Consider the following 21,175-nt stretch of genomic DNA (forward strand, 5'->3'; position numbering starts at 1 on the left):
ACTGTGGAAAAAGATATGCAGGCTCCTCAAAAAATTAAAAACAACTGTTGGATGATCTAGCAATCCCACTTCTAGGTATACAGCCTAAGGAAAGGAAACAAATATCTCAAAGAGACCTTCATGTTCACTGCAGCATTATTTGCAAAAGCTGAGATACAGAAGCAATCTAACTGTCCATCTACAAATAAACAGATGCAGAAAATATGAGGGGTGTGTGTGTGTATGTGTGTGTGTGTGTGTACACAGTGTAGGACATTACGGGAAGTGAAATAAACCAGATGCAGAAAGACAAATACTACATCATTTCACTTATATGTAGAATCTTAAAAATCTCATAGTAACAGAGAGTAGAATGGTAAATGCCAGGGGCTGGGAAGTGGGGACAGTTCGTAGACATCAGTCAAAGCGTACAAACTCTCAGTTATAAATCCTTCTGGAAACTAAGGTACAGCATGATGATTATAGCTAACAATACCAGACTGTACACTTGAAATTTTCTAAGTGGGTAGATCATAAGAGGTCTCACCACATGCAAAAATTAATAATGGTGTTAAGCGATGGATGTGTTAATTAGCTTGATTGTGGTAATCATTTCACACATATACCAAAACATCACGTGTGCTTGTGGGGATGTGCACAGGGTGACATATGGAACTGCTAAATCACTGTACTGTACTACTGCAAATTAACTAACTGGAATTAAAATAAAAACTTTAGAACACCTGAGTGGCTCAGTTGGTTAAGTATCTGCCTTTGGTTCAGGTCATGATCCCACAGGGTCCTGGAAGCAGCCCCATGTCAGGCTCCCTGCTTCTCCCTCTCCCTCTGCCTGCCTGTCTGCCTGCTTGTGCTCTCTCTCTGTCAAATAAATAAATAAAATCTTTTTAAAAATATAAAATAAATAAAATAAAATAAAATAAAATAAAATAAAATCTTAAACCAAATTCATCACATTGCTCAACTTAAATACACACAAATTTTATTTCTCATGTATACTTCAATAAAGCTAGAAAAATAAATACATATGTATAAAGGAATACAAATCATAAATTACTTTTTTAAAAAGGCAAAGGTTTACCACATATCCCATTAGTAATAGTGAATAAATAAGTAGGCCTGACTGTGTAATTTATAATAATATTACATTAAATAATATTAACTAGATTTGCATGCCATTTTGTTCATTGGGCTCATTGAAGAATATATATATATATATATATATATGTCTCATTTTATCAAGAAAAAACACACCATTTATGAAGCAAAGCAAAATAATATATATATATGTCTCATTTTATCAAGAAAAAACACACCATTTATGAAGCAAAGCAAAATAATTGAAGCATACTACTTTTCTTCCATAGAAAATAGACTAAGAAATAAAATAGTGAGGCGAGGATTAAGGCTCTGCTTAAATGCATGGTGCAAACATTTTCTAAGGGATACAGGTGCCATCTGCAGTTTACTTTGAGAACTGGTTCTAAATGAAAATATTTTTACTTCATCATCTCCTTTACATAAGATCTGACATTGCCAAAATTCCTCTCCCTAAACGTCTAGGTACACCTAGCTCTGTAAGTGGATGAGGTTCCCATCCTCACTTCACATTTTCCACATGGGAAGTCTTTATCTGAGAGATCAAAAATACACAAATTCTCAATACATGAGGAGCTTCTAGATCCCGGAAAATTATTTTCATAAAACTGAATAGTACTCAGAATACAAACAATATAATAAAGTTTATTGTTTTTGATAAGGAGGTTGTCATCAGTGACAATGGTGAAAAGCATCCCCTGAGTTCTCTTGGCTGATTCCTAGACAAGAGAATTTTCCCATTAGCTGGGAACATAGAAAAAATTATATTCACATGTTCTCAACTCCGGCCATCAACTTGCTGATTCCAGGAGGAAGAATTTAAAAGGTTAGACAGATTTATAGCAACAGCATATACTATATCCTTGGGAAACAGTCTCTTGTGATAGAGAAAAGGCTTTTTGATTGCCTCACGTGGACTGCATGCTCATGTTGATTCATGGACACATAACACCCACGGGACTGTTTATTAGAGAGAAGAGTGAAGAGACAAAGTGGAATCAGAGGTCCCTTTCCCCCTTTTTCTCTGGCCCAATTATGGTTTATATATTGAAGTCCCAGAGAGTTGAAGAATTTACTTACTATAGGGATTGGTAATTTATTCCATGGGAGTCAAATATATAAGTGTGCGTCTGTGTGTCTGAGTGGGAGTGTAGAGAGATACACATGCGTGTCATTAAAACTGGCACCGCAGGGAGTTTATACGTAGGAGGGAGCAGCTTCATATGGTCCGTACTACATTATGTCAGTGAAGTAACAGTGTGAGTGGGTGTGAGAGAAGTCTGTAACTACTAAGAAGTTAAACCCTTCAAGAAATAAAACACAGATTTAGAACTTGACTGAGATCTACAGTTCCAGATAAAATTAATTTTTAATATGGGTACAGGCCTAAAAATTAATTCAAATTTTTTCTCCTTTCTACTAATATTGATTGCCTCTATTAGGAATTTGTACTCGATGACAGAATAATAAATATTTATTATATAGACAGGTACATTATTACAATGTATTGTGATTGTATTATCACAATCTACTCATATGGCGAGGTATAGATAAAGCCTCTGAAAAAGGGAATTAGTAGGGCAATACATTTAGAGAGACTAAAGAGAAATTTCTGGTTAACAGATAAAGAATGGCATATCAAGGGCTTATACTATCCATGAAAGGTCTGTGTGCATGTTATCATTATTCCAATCTATTTAAACTAGGAAAATTGAAACCATTATATAACATATAATAATATTTATACCTATTTTTCCCCAAATTTTCCTGCCCATTAAAAGTCTTATAACTAGGTGGAAAAATAATGATTTTCAGATTTGGGGGCCATACTGTAACATGTTTTAAATATTCCGCACAATGCTAATCATTGTCTAAGGTGATTATGAAGGAATAACAAATAAATCATACTGAGTAATTCACACCACTAGCCACTTTCCCAGACAATATTTGTGTTTGATCCTCATAATAATTTGGTGAATAAGGCTGAAGTGATGCTATGTGACTTTTCAGACAAGGTAATTAAAACAGCATATTTTTTTTTTCTGTGCTTTTAAGATGTTTGCTTTCAATCAAGCCACGGCACTGTGAGGAATCCATGTGGCCAAACGGATAGGACACCTGCAGGTGTTCCGACTAAGACCCCAGGGGGAGAATCAAGATCAAGTGCCAGATATGAGAGTAAGTGAGGAGGCTTCAGATGATTTTGGCCCCCAGCCCTTAAGTCATCTCCAGCCTTGAGCCATCTCAGCTGAAGCCACATGTAGTGAGAGATGAGCTGTCTACACAAAGCATGCTCAAGTTTCAAGAACAGATTATATGGTGACTGTTGTTTCAACACAAACCATCGTGTGGGCAGTGTTGCTATAAACCAAAAGATAACTGGAACATAGGCACCACTATCCATATTTTTACAAAGGAAATAATAGCACAATCTTGGCTAACCCAAAATCATGTAGCTGGATATGTGAGAACCAAGGTAAATATCCAGGTCATCTAATCTCAAGTCTAGCTTTCTTTGCTCTATACCACAAATGATCAATGAATAAAGCACAATTTTCTGCAATCAGTAACTCACAAACTGAGTTGTCCCTTATAAATATTAACATATTTTTCATTTGTAATGATTCACTGATGTCTGCTAATGCTGTAGAAATTTGAAAACCACTGGCTATTCTAGCCATTTACATTAATGATTCAAATATAATTAAGGTGAATTTGCCAGAGACAAGAACAAAGTTATATCAAAAGAATGATAAAAACTAAAAACTAACAAGTTTTAAATTACTTTTCAAAATTCAGAACTTGACTTGTTTTGTCATTGTTTCTGGAGATTTCCTCTGATCCTTTCTTGTCTTTGTCATTTTTGGTCTCTCCTTTGCACTCAAGAGTTCCCTTTAATATTTCTTGCAGGGCTGGTTTAGTGGTCATGAACTCTTTTAGTTTTTGTCTGGAAACTCTTTATCTCTCCTCATATTCTGAATGATAGCCTTGCTGGATATTCTTGGCTGCAGATTCTTATCACTCAGCACTCTGAATATATCGTGCCACTCCCTTCTGGCTTGCCAAGTTTGTTGAGGAATCTCCAGCTAGCCTTATAGGTTTTCCCTAGTAAGTTCAGGACTTCTTATACGTAAGATTTTGATTAACTTGTCATTAATTATTTTTGTAAATAATTGGTAGAATTCACCAATGAAACCATATAGTCTTTGGCTTTTTTGTTTGGGGAGATTTTTGATTTTTAATTCAACTTTCATTCTTGCTACTGGTCAAAAAAGATTTCCTACTTGGAAATCAAGATCAAGATTGGAATCAAGATGCATGATTCAATCTTGGTAACTTGTGCATTTTTAGGAATTATCTGTTTTTTTTTATTTTCTAAGTCTGTTTATGATAATATGTTATCCCACTCTGTATTTCTGTGGTTATCTCTTGTATTATTTTCTCTTCCATTTCTCATATTGGTTTTTGACTTTCTCTCTCTTTTACTTAGTATATTTAGTTAAAGCATTGTCAATTTTATTTATATTTTTTTTAAAAAACTGGTCATTACTTTCGATGTTATGTTATTATTTGTTCTAGACTCTATTTTATTTCTGATTTTTCTTTGTTATTTTCTTCCTCTACTAAATTTCAGCTAAGTTCATTCTTTTTCTAGTTTCTTGTGGTGTAGTGTGATTTATTAAACTTTTTTTAAAAGATTGCATTTGTTAATTCACGAGAGACACAGAGAGAGTGGCAGAGACATAGGCAGAGGGAGAAGCCAGCTCCCTGTGGGGAGCCTGTCCGGACACCCCAGGATCACACCAGAGCTGAAGGCAGACACTCAACCGCTGAGCCACCTAGGCGTCTTGAACTTTTTTTCTTAATACAAGCATTTATAACATAAATTTCACTCTAACATCTGCTTTTGCTACATTTCACAGGTTTTACAATATTGTGTTTTCTTTCTCCTGTGTTTTGAGACATATTTTGACTTGCTGTTGGATTTCTCATTTGGCCCACAGCCTGTGCAGTAGTGTGTGTATTTAATACTTACATATTAAATATTTAATATTTTAAACATTAAAAAATGAATACATATCAAATGTTTTTTTAAAATATTAGTACTTAATGACTAAGCATAGGTAAAATACATTATCAAATGGCCAGTTTGCTAGACTTAATTCAGTAAGTTTGAAAAATCAGACTTGGTTAAGGGAGACAATGATTCGCACTTACTCTCTTTCTTTCCATAAAATTTTTTGGAAGTCATCCAGATGCACTTGCAAAGCTGAAATTTCAGACACTTCATTCTCCAAAGGTAGGTTTATTGCTTGCAGTCTTAATGCAGATTTCAGTGTACAGTTTTCAGTACCACCATTCTTGAATGAATCAGGGCTGTTAAGATTCAGTTTCATCTCCTCATTTAACCTTAACTGGTCAATAATCAAATCTTCCTGAAAAGAAAAAAATATAAAACAACTATTGTTAATTTTTTAAATCTAGTGCAGAAAACACATGAAGAAAACATATTTTGGAGAGGAAATAAATATTATGATTCACCATCCAATTACTATTTTCATTTATCAGTCTGTAATTGAGACATATGACTGAACTTTAACTTGCATTCCTTAAGCCTTTTTTTTTTCCTTCTATGTTCTACATTATAGTGAAATACATTTCAGTCTATGAAAACTTTTTTATTTACAATGGAATCTAGGTTATATCTACCATAAATCCCATACATAATAGAAAGGTTTAAATTTTTAGATTGAATCATAGAAGAGCAAGATATCATGCTCTATATTTTTAGAGGTGGAATTAGAAAGGAGTAACAATATAAACTGATATTATTTAAAGAAATAAAATGAATTCCTAAGGTTTCTGAAAGTATGTTCCATGGGTTGTTAATAGTATTTACCAGGTTAAAGAAAATGGATAAATAAGGTTACAAACTGCTATATTAGATAAAGCTTCTAAAAAGTTTATTTTGTGCAGAATTCTTAAAAACTTCAAGACTCTAAGAATATCAAGAAATTCCACGAGTGGATAATGTGAAGCATTTCCTAAAGGTATTTGCCTATAGTACCCATTTTACAGGAATTAATCATGAAGCCAAAGTCCCAAACCTTTGTATGAAACCTACTGTATGAACAATTTATTATTATTGTCATAATGAGGGTAAATGGAGAGAAATCTCTCTAAATATTTTCTTTTCACATAAAAATGCTAATTTTTGCTAAAAATATTACTAAGATCAGTAATATGGGCTGTTGAACTCTGTCTCTTCCCAAAAACTGGTATGTTGAAGTCTTAGCCTGCCCCCAGTACCTTAGAATGATACTGAATTGGGTACAGTGTCTTTAAAGAAGTCATTAAGTTAAAATGAGGTTAATATGGTAGGCCTAGAGATAGTGTCTTTACAAGGAAATTTGAAGATAACCACACACAAAGAAAAGACCATGTGAAGACACAAGGAAAAGGTGGCCATCTGTAAGCCAAGAAGAGGCCTCAGAAGAAACCAAACCTGCTGACACCTTGATCTCACATTCCTAAACCTCTAGAACTATCAGAAAATAGATTTCTGTTGCTGAAGCCACCCAGATCTGTGGTACCTAGGTATGGCAGCCCAAGCAAGCAAATGCAGTCACCACTGGGTTTGTCATTTTCTCTTTCCTCCCCATTACTGTATACTGCATTCAAACCCACACATAATCTCTGGATTCCTCTGTGGAGCTTTTTTCTTACCTTACTGTATGTGTTGTCTTTTGTAGGAAATTCTCTTTTCACCAGATACTCTCTGATAGACTTACATGTTTGTGAAGCAATTTGAAATTGGTCTCCTTGTGCAGAGGACACTTCCATGAAGCTGGGATGCTTCAGGTCCTGGGTAGTTTCTAACACCTTTTGGTGTGGCAAACTCTGTTTCTTTTTCAATTCGCTCAATTCTTTCATTGTCATCTCTAATTTTATTCTGAGCTGTCTTCCTTCCTCCCTGGCACTGTTCCTTTCAGCCCGAACTTTGCTCCACTTTTCTCTCCAATTAGCAGTGCAGTCTGACCACCACCGCATGGTCTTCTCCATCTGGGCAGCTCTGGCCTTGACTTCTTCAAGCTCCCGCAGGCGAAGCTCTTCACAAATATTCCATTCATTGGTATTGCACGAGTGTGCACAGAAGTTGTGAGCAGCATGTGATTGCAGCCCCTGAAGTGGCAAACAGGAATGACAAGTGTCCCTAGGGGAGGAATCAGGGGCTACGATGTCACAAGGTGGTTTTACTGATGACTGCTGCATCTGGAAGATTTGTGTTTCTTCAATTAACCGATGGATGGAATCTAAATTCATATTTACCTTTTTGGGTCTAAAAAAAGAGAACATAATTAACATTTTAGTTTCCATTGCAATGGAATGAGCAAGACCTATATTACAAAAAGAAGGTGGATGAAAACAATATATCTTTCAATATTACATATTTTCTTTTCCACTATAACTAAAAATACAGAAGAACTTATGTATTTGTAATTATCCTCAAAGAAACAGAAATTGCTCATATTAAATTTGGCCAAATGAATACAAATAAAAATATAAAGATACAATCGGGAATAGCATATGACATGAATAATTCATTTTAGCAAATCCAATTCTTTTTAGGTAATATTTACTGTAATCTGTATTGTCCCTTAACTACTCAGGGATCCTCTTTTCCCTGCTAATTCAAGCACAACCCATTTAAGTGGAAGGCGGAATCTATTGATCTCCAGGTCCCTTTTCTAATCCCAGGGGCTAAATCCTAATTGGTCTAACTCTTTCATGGTGGCCTACATGTCATTGACCATGCATTAGCATAGGATCAGGTTCCGGCTGAGATTTGAGGGAAAATTTGTTGGGAAAGTTTCCCAACTATAAAACAAAAAAATCACAAAGTGAGAAACTCTTTCCCTCTGCTTTCTTCCTGCCTAAACAAAGACATGATTCTGGAAGAAGGCAAGTGTAACAGCCACCTGATAATACTTAAAATAATGGAACAGAAAGAGGAAAAGGGCTTGATTTAATGATTGAACTGTGGCATGAAATCTCTGGTTATCGTACCATGTGAGAATGGTTACCTAACTTTATTTAAGGTGTGATTGTTGAAGTTTCTGTCACTCCCAGTTCAAAGTGACATTAGATTGATACATGAATTACTTTCATCCCATGGTTAATATTATGATAAATTCTAAAAAAAAAAAATATTGTGAATAAGACATGGTTTTTGTCTTAAAGATTTTGGAGTTCAGTGGGAGACAAGCACATGAAAATTAAAAGTACATATTCACACTATAAAAGTATAGTTATTTACTCAATCAATCTTTTTTTAGTATATATTATGTGTCAAATCAGTGCTAGGTTGCTACGGTATGTAGGAAGCTCTGTAAGAAGCACTGCTCAAGGAGCGATGAACTGTCTCCTAGAAATGAAAAGACTTCCCAGCATAGATAACAATGTTATCAAAGTTTCATAGCTTTCATGTTATCATAGTTTCAAAGCTTTATAAAGGAATTACAAGCAGCTTCCCATATATATAACACAGACAAATTAATTGGTCAAAGCAGACCTACTTATCAGTATGTACACCCATTACTTTATTCAATATTGCAACATAGCCATATTGATGACAGCAAGTAGAATTTTTTTAATAAATGCTTAAAACATGCAGGTTAATCTATAAATTAATAAAGTTCTGAGGTCGTATAATATTACCCATTTTTATTATCAAATAAGATTTATTGGTATAAATAATATTTAATGTACATGACATTAATTCCTCTCATTGTTTTATTTGCTTTTATATAACTATATAAAACAGATCATAAACTGTCTCCTTATGAGCCATCCATTTAATCAACTGAAGGGGTGTCATTAAACTAACAACTTACAAAATAAGTCTTTTTTTTTGTTTTTTTTATTATTTTAGAGAGAAAGTATGAGCTGGGGGAGGGGCAGAGTAAGAAGGAGTGAGATAATTCTCAGACTCCCCACTGAGTGTGGAGCCCAGCATAGGGCTTGATCCCAGGACCCTGAGATCATGACCTGAGTCAAAATCAAGAGTCAGCTGCTTAACAAGCTGAGTCATCCAGGAACCCCCAGCATAAGTCTTTATATGGTAAGAAAAAAAGTATATAATATTAAATGTATATCACTTTCAAGTTGTAAGTAAAAAACACATTTTAACACGTGTTCTGTAGAGGTGCCAAACCAATTCACTTTCTATTATAATACTTATAATAATATAGATTCATGGTTGTAATTATTTTTGTTAGCATTGGTATATGTCCAAGCACATTTGAATTACTGCTGATTTGGAGCAATTGTTCCCTACATTTACTGCAATTCAGAGGGCAATGATAATATAGCTGACCAAATTTCTTGGACCATTACTAAACCAAGATCAATATTAAAAAAGAAAATAAAGAACTCTTAGAAGCAATATTTTATGTATATGTTCACATATCATATATATACATATATATATACACATATATATGTATTTGTTATTCACTATTTAAAGATATTTCTGATATTTTTTGGCTGGAATTCCAAAATAAAGACAGGAAAGTTATTTCAGCATATTAAATTTAAATTTATCCTTGCCATTTTTCAAAATAAATCAGTACCATAAAATTGTAATGTCTTTAAAAATGTCTCATTAATTTTTATTTCACTAGTGTTTTGAAGAGTCTATAATTGGATTCTGGTACATGGAGACCTTGCTTACCAATTAACTATGTATTTTTTCACATCTGACTAAACAAAATTGAGTTGGGTTTAATCATTCAGTCCTTGAACTTGAATAGTTTTTCCTGTTCTAAAGTGTTTCTCAAGCAAGTGTAAATGGGGATATTGAATCCTTATGTGTATCTACTGAGGCACTCATTTTCCCTATACATATGTGCATGCTCCTCATGTTTTATTTCAATAACTGTGAAAGTATTTGTCAGTGGTTGTAGTACAAAGCCTTTGATGCATGAGGAAATATCTTAATGGTATGGACTCTTTGGTCTCTTACACGCAATTTTGCATTGTCCTTACTACAAAAAGGAGTGAGGGAGCACAAGGAAACTTTTGAAGGTGGTGGATATGTTTATTACTTTGATCATGGTAATGGGCTCACAGGTGCATGCCTATGTTCTAACTCATCAAATGATATACATTAAATATGTGCAATAATTTGTATTAATCACATCTCAATAAAGCTATTAAAAATGTTCATACAACCCGGTTACCCTGATGACTACAAGTATTTTTAATGTTGTACATTACCAAATAAATGAAAAATGATGGGTCTACTCTGTATAAATAATATTGCTAAGCATTATTTTTCACTAAAGATAAGTTTAATGTATAAGACATTGAGTTCCAGATTCTATTGATTCAAACTCTGATTCTGCTTCCCACATAGATGATCTTGGACAAATTATATAAATTTGTCAAAATACCTTTGACTCATTATCCTTATCTGTAAGAGAAGACAGAAATATTGTACTTCAGTTAGTTCTTCTGACCAGAAAGTGGAAAAAATGCCTGCAAACTGGCTGGCCCAGGTTGTCTCTTAGGCAGAGTGACAGTTTTCCTCAGTGCTATACAAGTCACCAATATGTAAAAAAAAAAAAAAAAAGTCACCAATATGTCACTTTGGACTACTGCATAATTTTTTTTCAGTTTCTTTTCTCTCTTTGGAAAGAGAGGTGGTATATTTAAAAAACAGAGATAGCAACAGATAAATGAAATTTACCAAAAAAGCTCTTAATTTCATGTAATAAAGGTTATAATCAATTTATATATCATATTCACATTATTCAGTGAAATATTCAGTGCTACTATTATCTCCATCCTAGAGATGAAGAAATCAGGGCTTAGGGATCTAATGTAAACAGCCCAAGTCATACATGTAAAAGGGGTCAGCAGAGCTTGGGAATTAAGGAAATTTGAACCCAGAGCCACTCCCCCCCCCCCATATCAACAGCCTACAACTTCGAAACACCTATGTTCGCTACAGTAACATCATCTTTTAGGTTATTGCAGAAACATATTTGGCAGATTTCCATTTTGGTTATGTTTATGATCCAATATCTCCCATTAAATCACATCCCAATTAGTCAAGTGATCCTGATATTGTGCTTTGAGTTTAATCTCATTATAGATTAAAGAAACTGCAAGTTTGGGGCTTGTAAATCCCTGCAGCCTCCTCTCTGTCATCCTGCTTCCGTGATCCACGCTTCAGTAATGCTGATGTCCATTCCCTGCACAAACCTCCCCTAATTTTCTCCTTGGAGCAATCACATTGCTACTCAAGAGACTCTTGCCTCTCTCCACATGCTCACCTCTGCTCGGTTTCTCAACCTTTGGGTATCAGTTAGTGAGACCTATGCTTGATTGACTCTCCTCCATCCCTAACCGGCCTGACATCAGAGCAGGAAGTTTACATTTGGCTTCCTCTGTTGATAGTGAACAATATACACACAGATTCTGCGATCCTGGGACCTTGTTAACACCCAAAAGTAATACATAAAACTAACATCCACAAATTTTAACTCGCTTTGAAAGAAATAAACAGTGTATTGTGATTCCACACATAATATATGCTTAAAGAAGTCTCTCTGGGAGAACCTGGGTGGCTCAGTGGTTGAGCGTCTGCCTTTGGCTCAAGTCATGATCCCAGGGTCCTGGGATCGAGTTTCCCACCAGGCTCCCAATGGGGAGCCTGCTTCTCCTTCTGCCTATGTCTCTGCCTCTCTCTGTGTGTCTCTAGTGAGTAAGTAAATAAAATCTTTAAAAAAAGTCTCTCTGAAGTGACAGACGTCTCATGTATTATCTGAAGAATGAGGTGGACCAGAAATAAAAGCATTTTTGGCAGAAGTTGTACTATCAGGGCAGAATAAAAAAGGGTCCAGAGGGATTTTTGTTTTATTGTTTATACTTATTTATTTCCATTAATCTATAGGAAAAGAATTCTAAATGAAATCCTTCTTGGATTTTTTTCCCCCTAAGAAGCACAGGACCACTAACGCATGCACAGTAATGTTAATAAAAGCCATAAGCAAAAAGTAAATAGATTAATATAGATTCAAAACATAAAGCTAAGGAACAGTTATTCCTTCATATATGATGCCATATACTCTGATAAAAATCAAAAAAGAAAAATCAGATTTTAATACTTAAGAAAGTAAAACACCACATTGTATTTTAAAATGTGGCCTGTCACACATGCACAAGTGATTATATAACAAAAATATGTATACTGTATGGGTCTAAAGCAGAAAAAAAATAATTTTAGAAAGTTTTGCAAGAGAACACTAAACATGAACTGTGAGACAGCAGTTGTAACAGAAAAAGGAGAGTGAACAATTACAGCAAAAGGCAAGATCACACCATTGCAGTCAAGCTCAGGTTCTGTCCATGGGTAAGTATTTTAGAAATCCATACACTGTGGCAGTTATTTGTCTATATTTGTTGACATAAATGCAAAATTTTGGAACCAGATAGAGGCAGGAAATACTTGCACAAAAAGGCAGCTAAATATTATAAAATAAATTTGTATGTTATTTAAAGCTTGGATACTTTTCTTTCCCCCCAAATCCTCATAGTATAAGCATAATTGAAAACATTTAAGACACAAATATTTGTTTGCTAACAGTCTTTATCAAATTATAAACTGCATTATCTGATCAATTAGAAATTGATTTTAAAGAATTGGCATGGAATTCATATGATAAGCCCCATCCTGCTCTTAGAGACTCTTCCCTGCTTCCTAAGTCTTTAGCCTCCTACTCTTCACCCTGTTGCTGAAGCCATGTGTGATGCCTTATCTTTACTCTAGGTTTTCAGTAAAAAATGATTTGAGGAAAGTAATATATTTCTTAGATAATGCTCAATGATAAAAAAAATTAACTCCATTTCTTTTTTAAAAAATCTATTTCAGAATAATCTCTCCATATCATATCTTTTTTTTCCTCCAAATTCCTGGTTTAATAAGGACTTGTTTATTTGAGAAAAAAGGGTCCCAAACATCAGGCTGTTCACAAAAATCACCCACAGTATCAACTTTAGAATACAAATCTTAAGACTATTACACTAATTATTTTTCTAGAGGATGCATTTGACATGCCAACTCTCATTCACAAAAATACATTGTTACATTTGTGTTGAACAGCCCCACATAGCATTCTTATGTGGGGTATAACACACATACCTCTAACTCAAAGCTGCTCTCAGGTGCTACTCAACTAATGCGATTGCCTTTGCAGTTAGGGAAGCAACTACTGAGCTCATGTATGAATGGAAAGAACTGTACTCCCTACATAACAAGAGATTATTTTGGAGACAGTTGATAAAAACCACACATCCTTTTTATTGTTAAGTCACAAAGAGGTATCAAAATTAAAAGTAAAAATTACAGGGTAAGACTTACCATAACTACTAGGAACGTCAAAGGAAGTGAAAACGGGACTAGGCGCAGGGCGATATGAATTAATGAACATGGGAAGGATAAGGATGGGGAGAACAGTGAGCATGTGCTGAAGGGGAGAGGATCTGGTGAAAATTTTGATATTAAACAAGTGCCTAGGTAAAGAAATAATGGGACAAGATTTCTAAACCCCGCTATGTGCTTAAGAGTCATCATTCTCGCCATTGGCACTGTCTCTGTCATCCTCTCCTTCCTCAGCCTCTTTTTCATCATCCTTGATCAACTCCAGCTGGTCATCCCCCCGATCTTCATTGTCACCATCATCCAGTAGGTCCCCCTCCTCAGCAGAATCATCTGCACCCCCCTCAGACTCCATCGTCACATTAGTCTCATCTTTCTTCAGGGAGCTGTTGTTCTGCTCCTCTTCTGACTTACCATTCATACATTCATACTCCTTGTTTGCTCTGTTCTTTCTCATTTTTTTCCAGGCTTTCCAGTAGAGAATCCACTTTTTGTTTTATCTGGGTCAACTCCTTCTTAATGGTTTGAAGGTCATCTCCTTTCAACTTTCCAGACTTGGAAGAAGATCCTCGCTGTCCACTCTTAGAATTGAAGCCACTTTTGCCCCTTTGTGAGATGTTTCCTGATACACGCTGGCGTTTTGAGGAGGAGGGTGTACACATGCTGGGTAACTGTACATCCTGACATAATAATCTCGAAGAAAGTCATAGTCCAAATCAAAAGAGGAGCAGTACATCTCCGCTGCAGATCGTTTCACACCTGCTTTTCCTCGGTTCACTTTTGGCTCTGCAGCCAGATTATTATCTAAAACCTGGCCAGCAATCATTCTGCCATCCTCTCCTGCCACAGCAGCCTGGACACTTCTCTCATTAACATACTGAACAAAGGCAAAGCCTTCATGAACAGAGCAACCCACAATTTTGCCGTATTCTGAGAAGATTGCCTCCACATCAGATTTCTTGACCACAAGAGTATTGAGATTCCCGATGAATACATGGGAGATCATGGAGCAAGGATCTGTCTTGTTGGCAACATTGTTGGCCATTGTCTTTGATGGTAAGGTTCCTCACAAAGCCGAAAATGTAGCTGAAGATCAAAAAAATCTCACAGGAGTGAGGAGAGAGAAGGGATTTGATTCTGAATCTCCCACTCCCGGGTTCTACTGGAGAAGCCAACTGCTGCTCGAGGGCAACAATGCGGCCGTCACCTCCACATCATACCTTGATGTCTTTATTACCATTCCCAGACAATTGCCATGTTTTCTACATGGCTTTAAGAAGAAAACAAAAACAAATAAAAACCATTAAGAAAACACTACATTTAAAACAAAAACCTTATTGGTTTGACATAGAAAGTGATCAGTTTTACTTCTTCAGAATATGAATAGAGGAATAAAGAAAGATCCAAAATCCACAATCCATTTCCGTTTTATAAAGTGCCAATGTATCATCTGTAATGAAGCTTAGAAAATTTCTTTTTTCTGGCAGGCTGATCATGTTGAAGCTCTTATAATGCTTTGCCTGCCAATTACCAATTTAGGTTTAGATCATTTAGAATTTCTTGGACGATATAATATAATTTAACTACTCTTATGTAGAGCTTAAGGTATCAATCAGGTTCAAGTAAGTTCTGTTTTAAAATATTCCTGAAATGTCTCACCAGTTGAACAAATATTGCAACATAAAGATATTTTCCCTAAGATTTGAGTTTACAGCTTAAATATATTTCTTCTAACAATATATACAAAACCTATGTTACTTATTACCTATTTGCATGGGAGCCTGACACTCGTTGAATTCCTTGGCATTTCCTAATATTTATGTTTAAATTTCAAGGTTTCAGTGAACAAAACCACAAATGATCCCAATTTTCTCATGCAATCTAATCCAACTTAATAGTGCCAAATAAATAAACCAAAATATCTGTTGAGACCTTACGCCAAAAATGAAATTAGTATTAGCTGTGGAACTAGAAAGCCCTGTTGAATCTAATTTTCATATGAGGATAATCTTGCTACTATTTCCAGGTGGCTAACAGTCAGAGTGCACATTTTGTTGGAAAGAGCACTGAAAAAATGTGGTTAAGTCAAAGATCCTATCACTTTCCAAAGTTAGACAGGTGACCCTGAATCTGGAATATGTATCACTATGTAAATATCATTTTGTATAATTTCATGAAAATTAAAGAATGTAGAGGGCAATGTAACTATGTCCATAAATATTAGTTTAAAAGAAATCAAAATAAAATCCCAAAGAACAAATAGCCAATAACTCAAAATTATGCTTATTATTAATTTATAATGTGAAGGTGAATTACCCTATAAAATATAGGGTATATATTTTAGGATATAAATATAGGGTATATATAATATATATATATATATTCCTATACCATATATATATATAAAAAATATATAATTCCTATAACGGTTCCACAACAAACCAGGTAGTGCTGAAACAGAGCAGTTATGCTTTCCATTTTTTGTTATTGAAAATCTATTTCTTTGTTAAAATTACACATTTTTTGAAATATTGGATCTATCAACTATTTTCCAATATTTATGTCCACTTCAGAGTTTGAAACCACCAACTATTCCAGTTTCCCTATGCATTTCCTAAGCAAAATTCCTTCATCATTTACCCCATTCACACTTGCTCCTAAAGAATGTATGAGGTTAAGTCAGAAATTCTTCATAGGTCTGGTTACACTTTGCATTGAACAAGAGAAAGCCCTTTCCTGTCAGTATGATTCAGTAATATTTTCTCACACCCATTTGATGGAATGTGCATCGCTGCCAACTACTTTGTGTTAGCTGACTGGAAAGTTTTCACAGGCTTAATAATGAAGTTTGGAGAATACAGTCCAAATGATTGTCATGTTTACTTTTGAAATGCAGCTATAAAACTTTTTAATAAAAAAAACCTATTCTTAAAGTCTGTTTCATTTCCCCAATTGTACATTCTTTACATTAATAATCCAAATTGGTTAAAATCTATCCCACATCAAACAGCAATACAAAAATCTGGAATCAGAAGCAGAAATGTCATAATGTATGTAGACTTTTGTAAGCCCTACCTATGTATAATATTTCTAAATACTTTACTTCATGTACTCTACTTCTTACTAAAGCAAAGCAATACTCCTATAAAATCATGCAAGATATTATTTGTTAAGCTTTATCTCTTATGTATGATCTGGCATTTAATTTTCAGAGTAAAGAGCTATGACCATATTGGTGACAGAGATTAAAATGTATCCTTTGAATTATAAATCAGATTTTTAAAAGTCTTTAAAAAGCTCAACTCCCCCAAATCACAAGATTACTGGTTCATTAGAAGTTATAGAGAACATCTAGAAGAGATGGGGCAAGGTAGTTGTTTTTCTGGACAAGAACAGATTTGAGAAACCCACATTCCAGAGTTTAAGAGGCAACTTGGAAGCCCTCATATTTATAGCTACTCCCTGTCAGTGGCTACTGAGGGCCTGTTTCCAAAATATTTGCCAGAGTAATCTTCAGAAGTTTCAAATACATCCCCAAGAGGTTGTGTAAGATTGTCATCTTTGGTTTAAGATTTTATTATTTAATTGAGAGAGAGCATGTGCCTATGTAGGAGCAGGGGGGAGGGATAAAGGGTGAAGCAGACTCCCCGCTGAGGAGGGAGCCAGACATGGGGCTCGATCCCAGGATCCCAAGATCACAACCTGAGCTGAAGGCAGATACTTAATAGACTAAGTCACCCAGGTGCCTTGTCATCCCTGCCTTGATGGTCAAATAAAGCAATGTTCTAAACATAGAAGTTAGTATTTGTTTATTCAGTATAATCATTAGACAGTGCCATGATAAAACACATTTAACATGAATTTAGGAGCAATAGACAATTCTGCAAATAGTTAACTAACATTGTAAAGGTGGTGGATTAGTTTCCTATTGCTGCTATAGCAAATTACCACAAACTTCAACGGCCTAAAGCAACACAGATTTATTATCTTACACTTCTGAAATTCAGATGCCCGTGATAAATCTCACTTGGCCAAAATCAAAGTGTGTGCAGGGCTGGTTTCTTCTAGAGGCTCTAAGGGGAGGATGTTTCTTTGCCCCTTTCAGCTTCTAGAGGTCCCTTACATTCCATGGCCCATGGCCATCATCAGACCACCCCAACTATTTGTCCCCATCATCACAACTCCTACTGCCAGTACTGATTTTCTGCTCTTCTATCAGGACCTTTGCAGTTACATTAAGCCCACCTAGATAATCCAGGATAATCTCCCCAACTCGGAGTGCTTGACCTAACCACACCTGTAAAATCTATTTTACCATATGAGGTAACTATTACAGTTTCCAGATACTAAGATGTGACATATCTGGGCAGGGAGGGGCATTGTTCAACCTATACCAGGTGATATAGTGAAAAAGAGATTGGATTTTGAAACCACATAAATGTGACTTCAAATTCTTTCCATAATTGGGCTATTTCTTGCTTTGTCCTTTACTGTCTTGTGACCTTAGAAAATTGCTTCATCTATAAAATGGAGTTATTAATAGCTTGTCGTGGTTGTTTCAAGGGTATCACATGAATTTTCCCTCTGTGTGGGTCATTTCCCTCAGTATACCCTCAGCAACTGACTGCAGCATCACCGCCTTCTCCATGAAGTAATGCCCCCTTTCTCTGCTCCTATGACAAAAGAGACAGTTTATTTCATCTGTTGGTTTATTTTCACTGTTTTCATTTCCTCACATTCTTTCCTTTCATCATTCCACTCCAACTGGAAATCTGTACCCTCCATTCCACAGAAATCCCACTTGTCAAGATCACAGAGGACCTTAATATTGTCAAATCACATATTCAGTTTTTACCCTTGCCTAATGTGACTGCAACAATGTTCACAACAATTGAAAATTCCTTGCTCTTTAAACACATTTATCACATTTTTTTCCTTATCACCACATGATTTTCACCATTCTCTTACCTCCTTCTCCTTGGCCTCCTTTGTTTCTCCCTGATGCTCATCTCTAAATATTGGAGAGTCCAAAGCTTGGTATTATGAAATAGAATGTCTTTGCCAATGAATGCCAAGTTCTTATCTCCAGTCCTTTAATGTCTCCTGAGCTCCAGACACACAGTGCCTCTGTGCCTCATCTGGATGTCCAAAGAAACCTCCACCTCAACCTAATGTTACAAAATTGAATTCTTATCCCCAGCCTGCTGCAAAGTTACAATGGAAGTTTTTCTTCCATTATTAACTTCCCAGTAAATGGTACCACTGTCCATCCAACAGTTCAAGTCAAAAGCCTAGTTTCTCTCTAACCCACATTTTGTCAGCAAATTCTCCTACCTCATTTCTTCAGATGACTTCCTAAATCCATGTATTTCTTTCCACCTTTGCTGCCTCTATCCTGTGGAAACCACCACGACTTCTTTCAGCATTACTACTTCTGAGATGCCTACTAATACTTCTGTCTAGTTGGTATTCAGCAGTTAAAAAATGTTTTTAAAAAATTTAATAAACTTATATAACTCTCTAATTACCACTTGCCCATGCCTCTATTACAATTAGAATAAAATGAAAATATTTAATCACAGTCTGTTTCATATGACCTGCCACCAGCCTTACTCCCTGGCCTTGATTCCTGTCTCCCGTTTTCTCTCACCTTCCCTTTTGGCTCCAATCATGTTGACTTTCTTTCTATTCTTTGAAGAGGCCATGTTCATACCTGTCTTAGGATCTTGTGCGTGGAATGCTGTTTCCTCAGATCTTTGGATTCAGATATGTTCCCCTGTTCTGAGTATTTAAATTTTAAGAGGCACTGAAAGTTCAAACCAAGAGAATAAAATGCTACTAGTATAATTTAAGCACAACCTCCAGATGTTATAACTCTTTACATTTGTATAATGTTATCTGTTTTAAAAACACTTTTAGTGTATACTTTGCATGATGCTTATGGAAATTCTATTAGGAAGCTATGGGTGCCCGGACCAATGTCAGAATACCTGACTGATAAGTGGCAGAGACAGGACATGATTCAGATCTCTCATCTCAAAATTCAGAGTTATTGCCACTGCACCAGATTTTTTCTTTTACAAATCTTCAGGAAAAACATCGGCATCCTGACCCAAATACCATAGCAAAGTGTGTGATCTCCTTGCCCGTTAACTTACAGAGAGTGAGGGTCAAGAAGAAGAATTTAGTTTCAAACTATCAAACTACCCAGAAGGCAGAATTTAGTAGCCAATACCACGTTCTTGTGTTTCTTATAAAAGAAAAATCCAAAGGCCATGAAGACTGTACCCAGAGGAAAGTAGTGGTACCAACACACTATGTTGGTTCTCACGCTTTTAGCCTCCGAACAAGAGACTCTGTTGGAGTCCAGCTTTCTTCTCTGAACAAACATTAAATTCCTTGTTCAAAAAAGGGAAATTAAAAAAAATTCAATATCCTTAAAGTGCCTTCCCAAATCACCTCAAAAAAATATACACCGCACACCCTATGTGTGTGTGTGTATATACATGAACATATAAATATATATACACACAGTACACACACATATATTTTTGAGTTGCATATGATTTTAATATTATTATTTAGTAGACTGAGCTAAACTTCTGTGTATATTTAGGAGTGTCAGTAATATTTGCAGAAAATAATTTCTGTTTAACCCATTTTCACTACAATGATATGCAGCAAAGACTTCAGAAAAAAATCAGTTACTCTCCAAGTATTTTTAATACAAATTTCTGTGTTTCATTATTGTTTCCAAGGTTATGTCACATGCTTCTAAAGTCTTTTTTAGATTAAAAAAATAAGTAGTGTCTGCATAGATTATCAAGTTCTCAGTAAATGTTTGCTCCACTGCAGATCATAAATCAATAATCAGTAACATATATGAAGATTATATTTCTGCATCCAAATCATGCATGTTTACTAAGCCTGGTTTTATGCCAGGATAGAAAAAAAAAGGCACTGCCTATATTTAAAGAGTAGACATTTAGAAATTGACAGATTTGGTTGAGTAGATGAAGATGCACAGTTAAAATAGTTCATTGAACATTCATTCTTTTTAAATAGTAAATAGTAAGATAAGGAAATTATAAAGAATTACTGAGAATACTGACATTTCTCCAAAATAAAGTACAAGTAAAGGATGAGAAAAAATGATTGACTCTGAGTTAATATTAATTAGAATTATTTGGGGGATCCCTGGGTGGCGCAGCGGTTTGGCGCCTGCCTTTGGCCCAGGGCGCGATCCTGGAGACCCAGGATCGAATCCCACGTCAGGCTCCCAGTGCATGGAGCCTGCTTCTCCCTCTGCTTGTGTCTCTGCCCCTCTCTCTCTCTCTCTCTGTGACTATCATAAATAAATAAAATTTAAAAAAAAATTAGAATTATTTGCAATGTCCTTTTAGTGCCACAGAGTAATCTTCAACTGTGTATTTTTGACATGTAGGATCAAAATGAGAAAATGTCTTGGTATTGTTCAGAATCTACATTATGGATGTATGCTGAATTCCAAACTGAAATATTTGGTTTGTGACTTAGTCTAATCTTGCCAAAAGATCCCTGAAAGAAGTAGCTCAAGAGTATTCTTGGACACCAAATATAAAAAAGAAAAGAAAAAAAAAAACAGCCTAACATATT

At 35.4% G+C, this 21,175-nt stretch overlaps 1 protein-coding gene and 1 pseudogene across 6 annotated transcripts in view; both read right to left on the minus strand.

Annotated features, from left to right (window-relative positions):
* CCDC102B (coiled-coil domain containing 102B) overlaps nucleotides 1-21,175 on the minus strand; it is a 139,083-nt gene that overhangs the window by 92,029 nt on the left and 25,879 nt on the right. For 4 of the 6 annotated variants that reach the window (XM_035709461.2, XM_049112019.1, XM_025422054.2 and 1 more), the window contains exons 2-3: nucleotides 6,823-7,435; nucleotides 5,314-5,531 (exon numbers count right to left, since the gene is read on the minus strand). In XM_035709461.2, coding sequence (XP_035565354.1) covers nucleotides 5,314-5,531; nucleotides 6,823-7,419 — 815 coding nt within the window. In that variant the 5' untranslated portion in view covers nucleotides 7,420-7,435. Of the gene's footprint in view, nucleotides 1-5,313; nucleotides 5,532-6,822; nucleotides 7,436-19,190; nucleotides 19,347-21,175 lie in introns of all 6 variants that reach the window. The other 2 variants (XM_025422056.2, XM_025422055.2) reach the window with 2 other exon arrangements.
* On the minus strand, nucleotides 13,704-14,698 carry LOC112643998 (heterogeneous nuclear ribonucleoprotein C-like; annotated as a pseudogene).

This window comes from Canis lupus, chromosome 1 (genome assembly GCF_003254725.2).
Source record: "Canis lupus dingo isolate Sandy chromosome 1, ASM325472v2, whole genome shotgun sequence".
Taxonomy (NCBI): domain Eukaryota; kingdom Metazoa; phylum Chordata; class Mammalia; order Carnivora; family Canidae; genus Canis; species Canis lupus.